The 16,087-nt window shown below is 38.8% G+C and overlaps 1 protein-coding gene across 1 annotated transcript in view; it reads left to right on the forward strand.

The window, feature by feature from the left end:
- tmod1 (tropomodulin 1) overlaps positions 1-16,087 on the forward strand; it is a 41,074-nt gene that overhangs the window by 3,216 nt on the left and 21,771 nt on the right. Inside the window, exons 2-4 of the mRNA XM_084716103.1 lie at positions 7,561-7,639; positions 7,759-7,844; positions 10,119-10,255. Coding sequence (XP_084572229.1) covers positions 10,133-10,255 — 123 coding nt within the window. The 5' untranslated portion in view covers positions 7,561-7,639; positions 7,759-7,844; positions 10,119-10,132. The remainder of the gene's footprint in view (positions 1-7,560; positions 7,640-7,758; positions 7,845-10,118; positions 10,256-16,087) is intronic.

Below are 16,087 nucleotides of genomic sequence, written 5' to 3' on the forward strand. Positions count from 1 at the left end.
GAAAACGAGACACTTAAAGACATCACCTTGGACTTTGCAAAACTGGGGTGGACATTTTTCACTATTTTCTATCATTGGCACGTTGATGTTGCAGCAGATTTAAACATGGCACTTCAGTCTTTGTTGTTATTTAGTAACCGCTAATAAAAGAAGTTGTTCAGGGGCAAGTAAAAATTGACTTTGGGCAAGAAGACTTTTTTGGCCCACTTGCACGACCGGCGATACAGCCAAAATGAAATTGTCACAATATTTTTGACCAAAGCTCAAAAAATTACATCACTTTACTGTAAATGCAGCCTTTAAAACCAGGAAAAGACAACACTTATGCCATATCACGATGTAACAATATCCAAAATCTAAGACGATATCCCTCTCGTATCAGGATATCAATATGATATTAATATATCACCCAGCCCTAATTTCTATCTGTGCATGGTATATGTTGTCATATTGCGCAGCCTTAGACAGACACCATACAAATGTCACACTAAAGCTGTAATTAATAATAAATAAATAATAATAATGTGGGATTTTTTTTTCTAACCAGGAGATACAGTTCTTATTTGACCCATCCACCTTCAAACCTGAACTTAACATCTGGGTAGAATTTACAGGACATTAAAGATATTTTTGGTGCTAAATTTGTCACTTGCAACCCTTCGCTGTTTTGTTTTTTTTGTTTTTTTTTAACCTAGGCATCTGGAGTTTGTAGTAGGACTGTAACAATATCAGATTTTCACTACATGATTATCATGCCCAAAAGCATTCAAGATTATGATATTATTGCAATTTTTCTGTAGGAAATAAAAAAAATGTTATTAATCAAACGTATGTATGACTGTTTCCACAATAATTGTACAAATGTGGGGAGGATAGTGCCGGGCAACTAAGTTCAAGCTCCTATCTTAACTGGGTTTGACATGAGCTTATATCTTAGACTTACATTCACACGCCACTCGCTGTACATATAATTTCTTGTCATGACAGTGTAAGCTGTTTGAAGACATTAAGCAGGAAGTCGTCTGCTGAAACATCTACAAGTCCGCTGCTGTGCTCTCAGTGTGTTTTATGTGCTGATTTATGAGCTGTAAGAGTTTTTGGCCACTCTGAGAGCGTGTAAGTTTAACAGAGATTTATGTGTATTTCATGGCTAAAAAACTCACAGCTTCACCAGGAGTTTGTGTTTAATATGACCCTGAAGGATTTGCAAAGAAATTGCTGTTTAAGCCCTTTCAGGTGTGAGATATATATTTAAATCGTGAACTCGTCTTTTTAATTTTACTGGGAGAAAGGCTGTGCTGAGACCAGTTGCTGTGCAACATCAGTCTGAAGGTTTTACACACATCTGACTTGAATAATGATCCTGTATCAGTGCTGCTATTCTTAGAGGCTTGAGGACTGGACAGGCCTGGTTTAGAGGGCAGGGGTCATCTCAAGTGTTTATGACTTTACAGGGACATTCAGAGTGGGGAGGATTAATGCACAGGCTGGCCTTGGCCCCAGCCTGGGGGCCACACATGTGCAAGGCTCCCTGATTGCCAAGACTATTTTTGATTTGAATGAATATTTAAATTTACTTCATAGAATAGTTAAAAAAAAATAATTAAAGATTTGACCACAGTACTTCCATATGTACTGTGATTCTCCGAGTATTTGATTTAGTGTTCCGATTTATTTTTCTTTGCTTTTTAAACATTAGACCGTGTTGAAAAGTTGAATTATACACGTCTAGATACTGTCTATCATGAGTTATATTTTCAAAAGCAGTGCACACCACATGTCAGTCAGTCTTTATGAGCTTTATTTCAGCAGCATTATTGTTATCCTGCATATAAAAGTAGTAAATAAAGGGAATATATGCCTCTAACTATAATCACACGTGATTTAATGTCAAGCATATCAAGTAAAATGGATCAGTTTCTTAAATAACATTACTGCAGTTATGATGCTAATTTCTAGTAGCATATAAATGAGAATTCCCATTATGTTCTAGCATCAAGCTAACAGACTAAGCACTAGGTATTTATAAAAAGAAAATAATGATTCAGCACAAACAAACAAAAACTACAAATCAAAATACTTCACATCTACTCAGCCTGCTGCTGGCTACATCATGCTGCTTGGCTAAACAGAAAGCTAAAAGCTGTTATCAATTACAGATGCACTGTGAGTGCCTTTTTTCTGTAGCAATGCTGTTTATGGTAAAGGCTGTCTCAATGAGAATGTGTCTGCGCCCTGAGTGTGTGTGTGTGTGTGTGTGTGTGTGTGTGTGTGTGTGGGCTGCTTGAACAGCGACTATGTGTGGTGGAACCTGTTGGTGTTTATTTCGGCGCCCATATTAACAGGTTAGAGCAGCCACAATTAAGGCACAGTGAAAAAGCAACATATTCCCACAGGATGGCGGTTCACCTCGACTGCCTTGATAATTACATTTTTTTGGACTTTATTGAAGCACGCTGTCATAAGCACAGCTCCTTTAGGGCAGGAGATAGGGCAGTACATAAATGTGTGCTGAGTCTAAGGGTGTTTTCACACCGAAAAGTCAGGATCAAGTCCTGAACCGAAGTTATTTTTTTTGACACACTGTTTACATTTGGTCCAGTTAGTTTTGGTTTCACATTGCAATCATCCAAGTGGACTAAATAACTACTACCTGTCATACCTACGTCCTGTCGTCATCACCTGCTTGGGCTGTGTGTCCCTGTATTTGACATTGATTGGTTTGTTGACAGACGTGCGTCTAACGTCTGCATGTTTACAACTCAGCAGGTTTATGGAGAGAGATGAATGAACAGATTCACATTGTTGTCGCCATAATATTTTTATTATTATGGCACTACTACCAACAGTGCCAAAGTGAAAAAACTGAAAAGTCGAGGAAAAAAACATAACGGCATTATTTTCCCAGTTGACTTTTTGTCCCCATGTGCAGGTCATTTTGTTTTGCATTGTTTTTCCTTCTTCCAGCTTTGATTATATCCTGTCTTAATTTGCTGCAATTAGTCCGAAAGCCCGAACCATCCCAAAAATGTTTTCACACTAGAAACAAACCCAAAGCCATGGTTCAGTTTGATCCAGACCAAAGTCTGGTTTTTGGTCCAGATTGTGGTCTGGGGAATATTTCACACCTATAATTTTGGTCTGGATGAAACTGAAAGGTCAGAATGTCTGAACTGAACGAGGAGAGCAAGCAGCAGATTAACAGTCCTGCTCAAAGCAGAGCAGAAACTTAAACTTAGCAGTCAGTTGTGACATCTGGCAGTAAATAGTTACAGGTTATAGTGTGCCACTTAATAAACACTGCAGTTTCTCTAGACCAAGTCTTGTCCATTGTTTCCCAATGGCTCACAGGTGGTTAGCCCCAAGTTCAGCTGAACAGTAAAGCTAACGCCAACATGAGCCTCGTACCTTTACTGCTTTGGCTCTGGTGTGATTATCTTTCTTTCAGAAGCTTTGTAATCCTGTTTTGAACTGAAGCATCTTTTTTTGGATTTGTTAGCATGTTTTTAGCCGCCAACTAGCAAACCCAAGATGCCTTGGGTTGAGTCTGTCCACCTATCTGAGGATGCGTCCCTGACTTGTGTGTGACAGCACTGACCCTTAGGTGTATTAATAGATCCATGCACTGATCTCAACATGGGATTGACCTTTCAAAATAAAATTTGCGGTGATGGTGGTAATGAGCTCAACCCTGCAGTAGGCATCACATGACAGTACTGTGGTAATGCAGTTATCTTCACAGACCTAGCCGCAAAACACCGGTGAGCAGCGTGGCTCTCGGACCTGTCGGGCTGCTGTTATTTTTTCCGTGTGGCTCATGTGTTTCCCAGCAAATACACAGTAAAAATATTGCTAGTCATATTGACATCATGCCAGCAACATCACACCTCTCACCACAGTTTCATTGTCTATATCTGTAGACTATGTCACACCTATTCCACACCTGTTCTGTTCTCTTCAGAACTGTTCTACAAAGTCAGTGTAGGAAGATAGGCCTGGCAGCAGCAGTGCTGCGGCAGAAACGTTGTCTGTGTGGGCACCGTAGCAGTGCAGCACGGTAGTCGTCAAAGGTACAAATAAAAAAATGCAGTGTGGCCCAAGCATAATTTTTCTAGCTTTCTTGGACACATGGCACTAAATTACTTATTTTCTGGTAAAGCATGATGAGTAAGGGTCACACCAGGGCCCACGGAGTACTTCATTTGATAATTTTTTTGAAGGTTCTTTATGAAGAACACTTGCAGTAATTGGCTGCAAGCAAAACCATTTAAATAGTCATTTTTATTTAAATCTGGGTACCAAAAGGATTGAATGAGGGGTTTACTGGAGAAGTTTTGATACTACTCAGTACTGGGTTATTTAGACCAATACCTCAAAGGTATTGAATACCAATATCCAGCCCTAGGGGCCACACATAGAGTAGCATAGGGGCCCTTGACTTCATGGTCTTTAGTAGTGTTTCCTTTCTGCCCAGTGAATGTCCTCCGATGAAGCAGAAGCTTGCAGAAACGTTATGCATACAGGCTCAGGTCTGTTTGATATCATGAGAGCAGGCGGGCCTCTTCCAGCAGACGTGCAGCGTTATTTGGAGTTCAGCCCAGTTCTTCATCTTTGGTTTTGGAAACTTGTCTTGTCATGGAGCTTAGAGAAAAGCAGAACAAAAGAACGGCACGCTTGACCCCACCTTTTAGGAGGTCAGCCAAAACACACTTGCTGACATACTCAAGATCAAATAGAAACATTTGCACTCGCATTTGCGCCCCTTGAATGCAGCATTTTCTGCACTTTGGCATTTTAAGCTCAACCTTTTCTGCCTGCTTTGAGAAGATTCTCGTCCTTTGATGCAGGCTCAGTAAAGCTATTATTAGTGTTGTCATGTGGACGTCTCTCAGCAGAAGCTTACAACACATTTCAAACCCTGACCTGTAGTTTTAAGGAACTGGGGCCTAGAGACTGCACGTATGCTGAGCGTTTGGCGCCGTGACCCACAAATGTTCCGCTGCAGCTCATCCGTCATCAGTCATCTGGTCCCACAGCCAAGACTCTGTCATGAATATAGGGAGTCAGAGAGAGGAAAACAACCTCCAATCTGTCCACACTGTCAGCTGAGAAAGAAAAGCAGCAGAAAAACACTTTTCCGGACAAGATATTTGGTTTATCCGGTGTTGACTTTTATACATTTCTGCAGAGTGCTTAGAGAAAAGAAGCAGAACAGCGCTTCTGACAGTGATTCATGGCAGACAAGTCAGCAACAGGATATAATTCTGGGACAAAATAGGGCATTAGTTTAGACAGAACAGGTGAAAAGTTGTAGTGCTAAAGCCTTGTCTGCTGTTAGAATCACTTAGAAGGGACTTATCCATATACTTTAGCTGCTGGAGCAAGTCACACTTTAGTAGTCTAGCTGAGCTAAGTTGAATGAATGTTTTTCTACTGTCATTTTTATCTTGTCAAACTCATTTCATGACACCTTGTACATTAGCCAGTAGATTAGATAGTCAGAACAGCCTTGTGTAAGTTTTCCACTGTCTCTCTTCTAGTACACCTTTTCTAAATGAGTATTAGATTAGGCCAGAGAGCTAAGACAACACTTTCTTTGATTACAAAGAGAATCCAGTCAGTAAATAATGTTGTTATGGCTTGTAAACCAGTGTTTATACCTTTGAGCTATGACAAAGCTTAGTCTGATCTATGACCTTTTTCTACTTTTAAGTTTCATTATGTAAATCCACTTCATAAAATCACCACAAATAAATGGTCAAAACTTGTGCAGAAACCTGATGTTGCCAGGTGTTACCATAAATTACACCATGGAGTAATATGTGGACCAATCCCAAAAGGCCTCATCTCCAACAAAGAGTTGTATTTTGGCTTTCAAGGAAATAAGCTCATTAGTGATTTAGATGAGAAGACCAAAACCACTGTCAGATGTTAAAGATACAACTCACAGCCAGTCAGCTTAGCTTAGCACAAAGTCTGGAAACAGGGAAACTAGCTTGGCTTCGTCCAAAATCCACTAACCAGCACCTCTAAAGCTCGCTAATTAAAGGGTTATATCATTATGGTTAATCTGTGCAAAAAAAAAAAAAAAGCCAAAGTGTAAAAATAACAATTGACTTTCAGTACTGGACTGTATCTATGTTAAGGGTTGGTCTGAGTAGCTAATATTACAGGTCAATCTGCGTAGCTAATGTTAGCAGTTGGTCCGTGTAGCTAATTTTAGCGGCTGGTCTGAGTGGCTAACTTCACAGGATGATCTGTATAGCTGATGTTAGCAATTGGTCTTTCCTGTAAATGTTTCTTTAAATTAGATATTGAGTTCTTAGATGATGACAGTATTTTCACAGCTGAAGGCAGAGGTGTCACTGCACTGTGATGTTTTTCCTCGGTTCTGATTTAAAGACAAAATAATGTCGAAATTTTCCACCTAGAGAAACTTTTTTTTTTTCACCAGACACATGATAATAATTGACAGCAGTAAGATTAGCTTGTTTCGCTGAGATCAGAGTGGGGTTGTAAGACTCATGTAGTAGTATATCTGCATGTAGTAGTATATCATTCTTTATGTTAAAATGTATTTTACAATTGTAATTCTAAATAATACCAGTTTTTCCTAAAAGTAACTATATTCTGATTCTTTCTGATTTTTATTTGTAACTGTAATGGAATACAGTTACCTTTTTTGTATCCTAATTACGTAATCTTGTTACATGTAATCAATGTTGCTATTGTGTTTGTATGTGAAACATGGGTGTGGGTGCCTGTGACATCATTCCGAGCCTCAGACTAAATGGAACGCACCTATAGTCTGATGCAGGAGCGTAGTGGGGGTTTAGTACAAGAAAACTCAGTTTATCTATCTCTTTAAAATGAGGTTGACAGTTTACTCAGGTATTTTCAGATGAACTGTATGAATCAGTAAAGGAGAACTCTGTATTTACTAATACACCCCTGGTCCAGCGCACAGCCCTGGTAGAACTAGTCTAGTTCTTTCCAGTTTTTATGCTAAACTGAGCTCACTGGCTACTTTCTGTGGCTTCATATTGGCAGTGACAGTGGTATCAATCTTCTCACCTAATGGCAAGAAAGTGAATAAATGTAGCTGTTTCCCCAATTATCAAACTTTTCCTTTAAGATGAGCTACCCTGAAGAAATCCAGCTAACAAATCCAGTGCGGTTAAAATGACACAAGTTGCCTTATCGGGAATCTTGGAACTTGAAATGAATCTTCTCCTGGCTAGCTAAACGCTTCCACGTGCAATTTGAATAGTAGAGGAATGTGAAATGGAAAAATATATCCTGAGTGCGTGTGCAGTGCAAACAGCATCTGCTGGCCTGTAAAGGTTATGTTCTTACACAAGTATCGCAGATGTGGTGGTTCAGTGAGGAGCGCTGCAAAACAGTTTTTACGACATGGCATAAAAAAATGAAAAACAGTTTAAAACAGGATTTTCTTTCCCAGGCTTCTGCAGCTATCCTGTCAGCAACTTTGGGGAGAAATGGAGATGGGAAAATAAGAGTTATTAATCACTCTTAACTTGATGCCTCTGCCTCCTCCAGGTTTCTCTCTTTCCCAGGAGCGCTTCAGGCACTTGGTTGCCTTTGCAGTTATTTTACCCCTGAGCTGGGGGTCATTGAGGTGAGTACAGTCAAGTTTTTAAGAGCAACACCAAGTGACATTGATGTTGCATGTGATTTTGCCTGCGATCCTTCAAACACAGTATTTACTAACGCTTTCTCTGCTGTTTCAATCCACAGATATAGATTGTTCCACTCAAACTCCAGGGTCTTGCAGGCTCCTGATCTCCTTCATTTGGTCTTTCTCATTTGGAGGGGTTATTGAGGTGAGGGAACCACTTGAATATCTCTCAGATCCCTGTGTGTGTTTGTACAATATACATTTACCTTGGCAGCACTGATGCATACCAGAAATCTAAACATCGCAAAGAGAATACAAGACAAGAGACAATGGGCCCCATGTAAGAACCACTCATATAAACAGATTTGCTCTCAAGTGGTTTGTGCAAGTGATTTAAGAGAACTTCTCGCATTTACCAGTTTTTCTCATATTTTGAATTTTGTTTTAAGTACAAACATAATTTACAAGTGGTCCAGACCTGCTGTAGGAGTCATGCAGTTAGTCTGCTGTTATCCAAACAGACAGTTTTCACTATTGATTATATATTTCATTAGTGTGAAGACATTTTGAGTTTGAAAACTAAATTACATTCTTTATTTATGTTGACATTGACATGTTTGACTGCATTTCAAATTATGTTGTAATAATGTAAATGTACAAATAAAGCCTCTCATCATTCATTTAATGATGTGTTATTACCTGCTGTCAGGCAGGTTTATTTAAGTCACTGTTCAGGGGAACATCATCCATTGAAAGTGCAGCATCACCTGTTATGGCCCTTATTCTGCTCCTCCATCTCTGTGATGCACATTTCCCCGTGACCCCCTCCACGCATTGCAGTCATTGATCACCTTGCTGTGGCGAGACATCTTTTTAAATTTTAAGCCATTTTCAAATCAAACCATTTCTTCTTCATTTCGGTGACAGTACGACCCTCAGGTAACACCGCAGTAACAGCACTCGTCATTTTTTCACATTGTTTGGCTCCAGCAGGCCAGTATTCCACCACTTACACTGTTAAAATCATATACTTTCCTTTATGTATCTCTGAAAGCAGAACTTAAAGCTCCAAACTCTATAAGCCATTTTCATGAATGAACATTTAACTGACGTATGGGGCATGAAGTGTAGCCACATAAGTCTCATGCACGTGCACTCAGATCATTTACACAGTTATCTGAAGTTAGGATCTTTTGCTGAATCTGACTTGGCACAAGCCCATCATATGAAAAAGTAAGAGGAAGTTCAGACAGGTTCTTGCATGAGGACCATTGTTTATTGAAATAAAAGTTTTGTTTAATTGAAAATTATCTAAAAAAAAAAAACACTTAAAAAATAACATGGTGTAGCTTACCAGTATCCTACAGACTTTTCTATTTTTTAAAGAAGGTTTAGAAAGTGTAAATAACAGTTGTCAGTGCATAAAACCAGTGATCTGTTGATCCACAGCAGGGGTCAGCAACCTGCAGTTCCTGAGCCACGTGTGGCTCTTCTGCTCCTCTGTTGTGTCCCTCATTGTGATAAAAATGAAAATTTTCACTTGTTGTAAGCCTAAAGTGATTCTTACATTATCCAATTGTTAAAATGTGTAGCTTATACACTAAAGGAAAAAAAAGTAATATTTTGTCAACTAAAATGTGCATCACAGACTTCGTCTACAGCTTGATGATTTTTCCTCTTAAGTTTGCCAGTGGCTAGTCGAATGTCTCTCTGTGCTTGTTGTGGAAGGTTACAGACTCCTGATCTGTACAAATCAGGACTCAATAGTCTAACAATGACATACTTGTCAGTGCTGAAAAATATATATGTTTGAATTGAAAATTGAATTGAATTATGACATTAAAGGTGCAATATATAACAAATGTTGGTCCAAAAATGATTACATCAGTCTAAATAGCAAGACTCCATTAACATTTTGCTCAGTTTAACAGTTATAAACATCTACGCCTTCTAGAAAATTATCAGTAATTTATAATGACTCATAAACAGACACCAATTCAGTGAATATATTAAAGACTTTTCCTTTAAAATCGAAACTGAAATTGAATAATGGATTTGGAGAATCTAGACACCTCTATCTCAAGAAATTTATAAGAAATTCAAATCTAAGATTGAAGACACTGTGAAAACACACACTCACTGCCAAAAATCAGAAGACAGTTAGCCAAAATATATAGTTTCTATCCAAATGTTCCATTTTATTTATAAGATCAGTCAATTACAGTCAGTATTGCAAATTTTGAATGTAGTTGAATCCAACCAACAGTTTTAATTTTTAGAGTTTTTTTTTGTCACCATAAGCTAATGTTTTGCACGTGACCTATTTAATGTCCTTATTTATTGTTTTTTTGTACTGTAATGTCTGGTTTGATACAGCTTCCCCTTTATCCGAGACCAATTTTCTCCTAAGAGAGACAAATAAAGGAACTTTAAACTTTGTGCAGGAGTTTGTTCGCAGTGACGTTGTCCCTGTTTCCAGGCGAGCTGTCCATCATGTCGGTGTTGAGGAAGGAGATGGAGAAGTACAGGGACATAGACGAGGACGAGCTGCTGAAGAAACTGTCGGAGGAAGAGCTGCAGCGATTAGAGGATGAACTAGAGGAGCTGGATCCTGACGTAAGTTTATAATATAAATTCCATATGGTGGAGTAACTGTCACTGTGTTGGTGTCAGTGGAGAGTTATGTGGTCATATGTGCAGTGTGCTGTATGTTAACTACACATCCTCATCTGAATTACTGTTAGCTAATTGCTATTTTTAGACATTAAAACAACGTTAAAGACAAAACATTTTAAGGCCTTTGAATGTACTCATGAGTAAATGGCTGTAATGTAAATAACTGTGTCCACAGTATTAGTGCAGTGGCAGCTGATGGACTGCACTTTGAATGCTGTGTGGACAGAACCAGCCAATCCAGAGCCTGCTAACAGACGGCTAGTGTTACTGCACAATGCAACTGTTATGTGACTGACGATATAGCTGAAAAACTATTGCAATAAAATGTTTCATTTAGGTTGATTTAGATAATTATTGATAATTTTTAAAATTAAGATCAGGGAAAAGTTTGGATTTAAGTACTTTATTTTGAATTCAACCACCTCACTTTGAGGTATTCAGGTAATAGACTTAATAGACTAAAAGAAAATAAACAAAACACATTTTTTGAAAAGGAAAAATGTGTGAGAAGACAGTGTTATAATGAGGTACTGTAGTGCTGCGTGCACCTGGCCTAAAAACCTTGTTCTTGAAGGAAAACATGCTTGTTTTGGACAGACCTCAAAAAGTATCACATCATCATGATATCAATAGTTTTCTTTTTTTTTTCAGTGAACATGAAAATTGTAATGCAGTGCCATAGTTTGCACTCATTTTTCTTAACTGCGCTATGCATCATTATCAAGGAATATATGTGCTTTAATATCAGTGTCCATTTAATGAATTTAAGTGTAACCATTGCACATTTTATTGAACAATTCTTATTTCTACTGATAAAATGTCTATTGCCGACATATCACTGTTGCTTTATTACCCAGGCCTAATTGATTGTAAACAAACTAAAAAATAGTGTGTGCAGTTTTTTACAGCATGTGTGTGATCTATGAATCCAATTTAAGCATCTTAAATGTGAATATTTTCTGGTTTCTTTACTTCTCTGTGACAGTAAACTGAATATCTTTGGGTTGAGTAAGACAAGACATTTGAGGATGTCATCCGAGGCTTTAGGAAACACTGATTGGCATTTTTCACAATTTTCTGACATTTTAAAATGAACACCTATTAGTCAACCACTTAACCAATTAATCAACAATGAAAATAATCATTAGTTGCAGCCCAAGAAGGTCTATTATGCGAGATCTTCTAAAAACATTAAAATAATCACTGTTAATCAGCCCTTCTGACCCATTAGAAGTGTGCAGTGTTGTATGTATCTGCAGAGACACTGCCCTCAGACTGTATTTGCTTATTTTCTCCTTATTTTGCTTTTTTCAGCTTGCTTATTTGTGCTTGAAAACATAATCGCTGCGCAACAAACTGAAAATAACATTTTATTTCTTTGATTTGCTGCTTTGTTCTCCCTCTCTTGCTAGTTGAGCCGGGCAAGAGGGGCCAACTTTGAATGGTGTGTTTAGAAACAGCAACAGACATATTCTATCTGCATATTCTATCTTTAATCTGGAAAAAATGTCAAACATTGGTGGTTTGAGCTTCTTGGATACGAGGCCTTGCTGCCTGCCTTTGTTTTGCATCATTGTAAATTGAATACATTTAGATTTTGGACTTTTGGTTGGAGCAAGACAAACAGTTTGAAGATGTTATCTCTTATCTGGAAACAGTGTTGATATAATTGATTCTGTAATGATGCTAGTTTTGCTACTGTTTAGTTTGCTTCCTCTCTATCATATACACAGTTTCACTATTTGTGTGAAGTGCAGTCACTGAGCTACAGTAGGTACAATACATCAGCTATACTTGTGTTTAGTTTCTGTTGCTTTTTCATGATGTGTTTGTTTCTGCATTTGATGCAACAACGGCCAGCTTCGCACCCTCGGTGATGCATCATGGGTCGGGGTGGTGACAGCAGCTGTAATAGCTTTCTGATGGATGTCTAACTGCTCAGAAAGAGACTGGAGTCCCCCGCAATGCCAAGGGGATGACAGGAAGGGCATAATGTTCAGAACTCCATTTGTGTGTGTGTGTGTGTGTGTGTGTGTGTGTGTGTGTGTGTGTGTGTGTGTGTGTGTGTGTGTGCGACCAATGCCAGCAGTGAGGGACCGTAGGGACTCCATGACGTAAACAGAGGAAACAGTGCGTGCGTGCTTACCTTGTTTGTGCCTTTTTATGAGGGTAACCTGTTGCACAACACTTAAGTGCCCATTTGCTTTGAAACACACTGAAACCTTCCCAGCAAGTCTTCCCACATCACTTCCAGTAACCCACTAAAAAATCCTCCTCATGTAGGACAAAAAAAAAACATGTCTGCCAGCTGTACTGTGATCACAGCAAGATTAATTTATTGTCAATCACGAAGGGAACATTTGTGTTATTGTACACTCAGTACTGCCTCACAGTCATACAGTGACGAACTTGGACTGGTTCATACTGTTTACTTTTTATAACACTGAGGTCCCATCCTTGTGGCTGTAACTTGAACCCTTGATTACTGGAAACATTTCTATAATAATGGATAGTTCAGCTTATTGTAGGTGGAACTTTTGTGTTTTTTTTTCACTCACCACCATAATAAGTCTCTGTAAGGTGAATTCAGAGTTTTTCTTTTAAACACATTATACGTGTTTATAGATTGTTGCTAAAAAACATTAAAAAAACTGAGAACTAGTGTGTGTTGTTGATCTGAACTGTGGACTGTTATTAATGATTTCTGTCTTCAGGATTTTTTGGACAGACCTGTAAATGGCTTGATAAAGTTATTTTCAAGTTGTTTGCACAATGCAGATAATGTATCTATGAAATTATGTAAGATTAATAACTGTAAAATGATGATGGTTAAACAAAGTTTGTAAGGCTACAACTAACAGATTTGGCTCCTCTCTAATAGATTTTTTTTTGGGGAAAGCTAAAGTTATCAATATTCCCCATATCACATACCTGTGAAGGAGGAAGAGGACCAATTTTACCTTTCCCAAGTCCCGCCCCTTTTCTCTCTGTGCCCCAATTGCAGTTGAGCAAACTTGGTACCTCAGTCAACTTTATCCTGTTCTGTTTCTTGTACTAAGATATTCTATGAGCCAGGCTCGTCTATGTTGAAAAGAGAAACTCATTTTGAAGATGGTTCTTTAAGTGTTATATATTCATATATTAGCTGCACTAATTCGTATATTTACAGAGGGTTAAGAACATCTTTCAGCTTATTGGCTATTTGGATTTGCAGCCTGTGACTTTACTCTTTTGGTCACTCTTAACTAAGCTTTTTTTTCCAGCAGCAGCAGATAGCTATTTTCAGCCAAAACGCTTTTTTAATCCAAACAAACACCAAGCAGCTAACAGACAAAGTTAGCAACTAGCTAGTGAATATAGTGGAGCATTTAGCAGCTAAAGATAAAGATATTTTCCTCAACAGCTGGTGGAGACCAAACCAAAGCTAAAAGGAGAATTAATATCTGACTTTTACCAACTGGCAAGAAAACACAACACCAAATCAATGCTAATATTGCTCTGTGTCTGCTAGGTGTGTAAATAAGCAACTGTTTGCTAGGTTTGCTCCATCAAATTTATAGGGTAATAATATATAATTTTATTTGTTTGCAGCAAAAGATAAATATTATTTTTGTCACTTTTTACTCACTCACATATCTCAAGTTAGCCCCTGCACCCCAGCCTACTGTTCATGGAGGCATTTAATGGACATGTTACATCCATGTGCTCATAGATGGCTGCTGAGAGGAAGTGAACAGGATACAGTAGAGACTAAATGAGGTAGGAGTTTGGATGACATGGAAACATACCCGGGGAAAGTCCAGTTAGAAGGGACAAGAGAGAGAGAGACAGAGTCTCATGCTGGTAAAAATAACATGCTGGGGCTGGAAGTGTGCCTGTTATCTACAGCTGAAAGAACGTGTGACACAAAAAGCCTGGCAATGATGGTGTGATATACTCCCACTATACTATAAATACTACTGTAAGTCACGTGAACATTCATGGACCATTACTGGAAAGACTGAATGAAAGAAAAAGAGAAGAGATATTCTGGCAACGTTATAAAAGTCTCTCTGGCAGTCACATGGACATTTCGTTGAGGCAACAAGAACTAGCCAGTCACAGCTCAATAACAATAGCCAATCACAGCACAGTAAGGCGGGATTAGATGGAACAGTCTTGGAGGAAAAAAAAGCTATTGGTTAGCTAGTGTTCTATTAGCATTAGCTGCCTAGTTAGCTAGCATTTAACTAACATTATCTAGATCATATGTGTCAAACTCAAGGCCCGCAATTATATACGGCCCGCGAGATAATTTCATGTGTCTATTATGAATGGCCCGTTGCTGCCGCGCAACTCGAGAAATAAATCAGCTCGCAGTCGCGAAGACGCGAGTTTCTGTCAAACGACAATGTAAACAGGCTTGTCTGTTTAGACAACTGACTCAGTGCAAAGAAACACAAGTATATGAGGAGGGAGATGAACTGCAGCTCCACCTGAAACCAGGTAAAAATAAAAATAAGACTGACCCACAGCAGAGAGAGGGAGGGGGAGAGAGATAAAAAAACTTTTTATGATCATGAATCATAATATTAATGTACACTTCTGTGGCGCGAGATTTTTTTACTCCAAGTCTGATTTGTGTACTTTTAAATACTTAATTACTGCATTATTGTAAGTCATGATGAAGAGTCCTGAGAGAGTCTGTCTCTCCTGTTCATCTCCTCCATGCGTGTCAGTGTGCAGTAGTTTAACCTTTTCATAAAATACTGCTGGTTCTGTGGTGTTACATTTGAAATCTGAAGCCTGCAGTGCGCCATACAAGCTACAGTTGACTTTTCTATTGAAGTTTTCAGTGTGTTTTGGCCTTAATGTTAAATTGAGCAGGTCAATATGTTCATCTGTACCTGATGGGCTGATGGGTTTGTAATATTATTATATGAGCATATTTTTTATGGCAAATGCGCTGCCATTGAGGGTTTGCATGATTAAAGTGTGCGATATCTTGTGTGCAGACAAAAAGCAAGAATTTTCAAATGTAACCCCCACCCGGATATGTGAGCTTAAATATTCTCGTTTTCCTTTGTTATTGTTGAAGAAAAGAAAAAATATTTTATTGCTGCTACACATATATATGTATACACACACAATGCCTCTGCAGTCCTCCTCGTGCTGTAGTCCTCCTCGTGGTGTAGGCTCGTAGCACTAAGGACCTTGCCTAAGGGCCCTCACTGTAGTATTGCACTGACATGGTCAGTAGCATTTACCGCAGCTGCTACATATATATGGATGTTATATACATGTGTGTATTTATATGTATACACACACAATGCCTTAATCAGGCCATCCATATTCCACGCATTCCCGTAGATCCTTGTCCTCCTCGTGCTGTAGTCCTCCTCGTGCTGTAGTCCTCCTCATGGTGTAGGCTCGTAGCATTAAGGACCTTGCCTAAGGGCCCTCACTGTAGTAACCAGCTGCTACATATATATGAACATGGATGTCATATACATGTGTGTATTTATATATACACACACAATCGATCACACGATCTTAACGGCCATCCACGTTCCACACCATTAGTGGTGGAGGCTCGTAGCACTGAGGACCTTGCCTAAGGGCCCTCACTGTATAGATGGTAATGCTCTGACTGGGATTCGTACCCGGGGCGTCTGTGTCATAGTCAGTAGCATTTACCATTAATCTATACAGCTGCTACGCGCATGATGAGGTATGAACATGTATATATATGTGTGTATTTATATATGTATGTATACACACAGTGCGTGGAAC

Source organism: Lutjanus erythropterus, chromosome 3 (assembly GCF_056507025.1).
Source record: "Lutjanus erythropterus isolate fLutEry1 chromosome 3, fLutEry1.hap2, whole genome shotgun sequence".
NCBI classification, from domain to species: Eukaryota; Metazoa; Chordata; class Actinopteri; order Lutjaniformes; family Lutjanidae; genus Lutjanus; species Lutjanus erythropterus.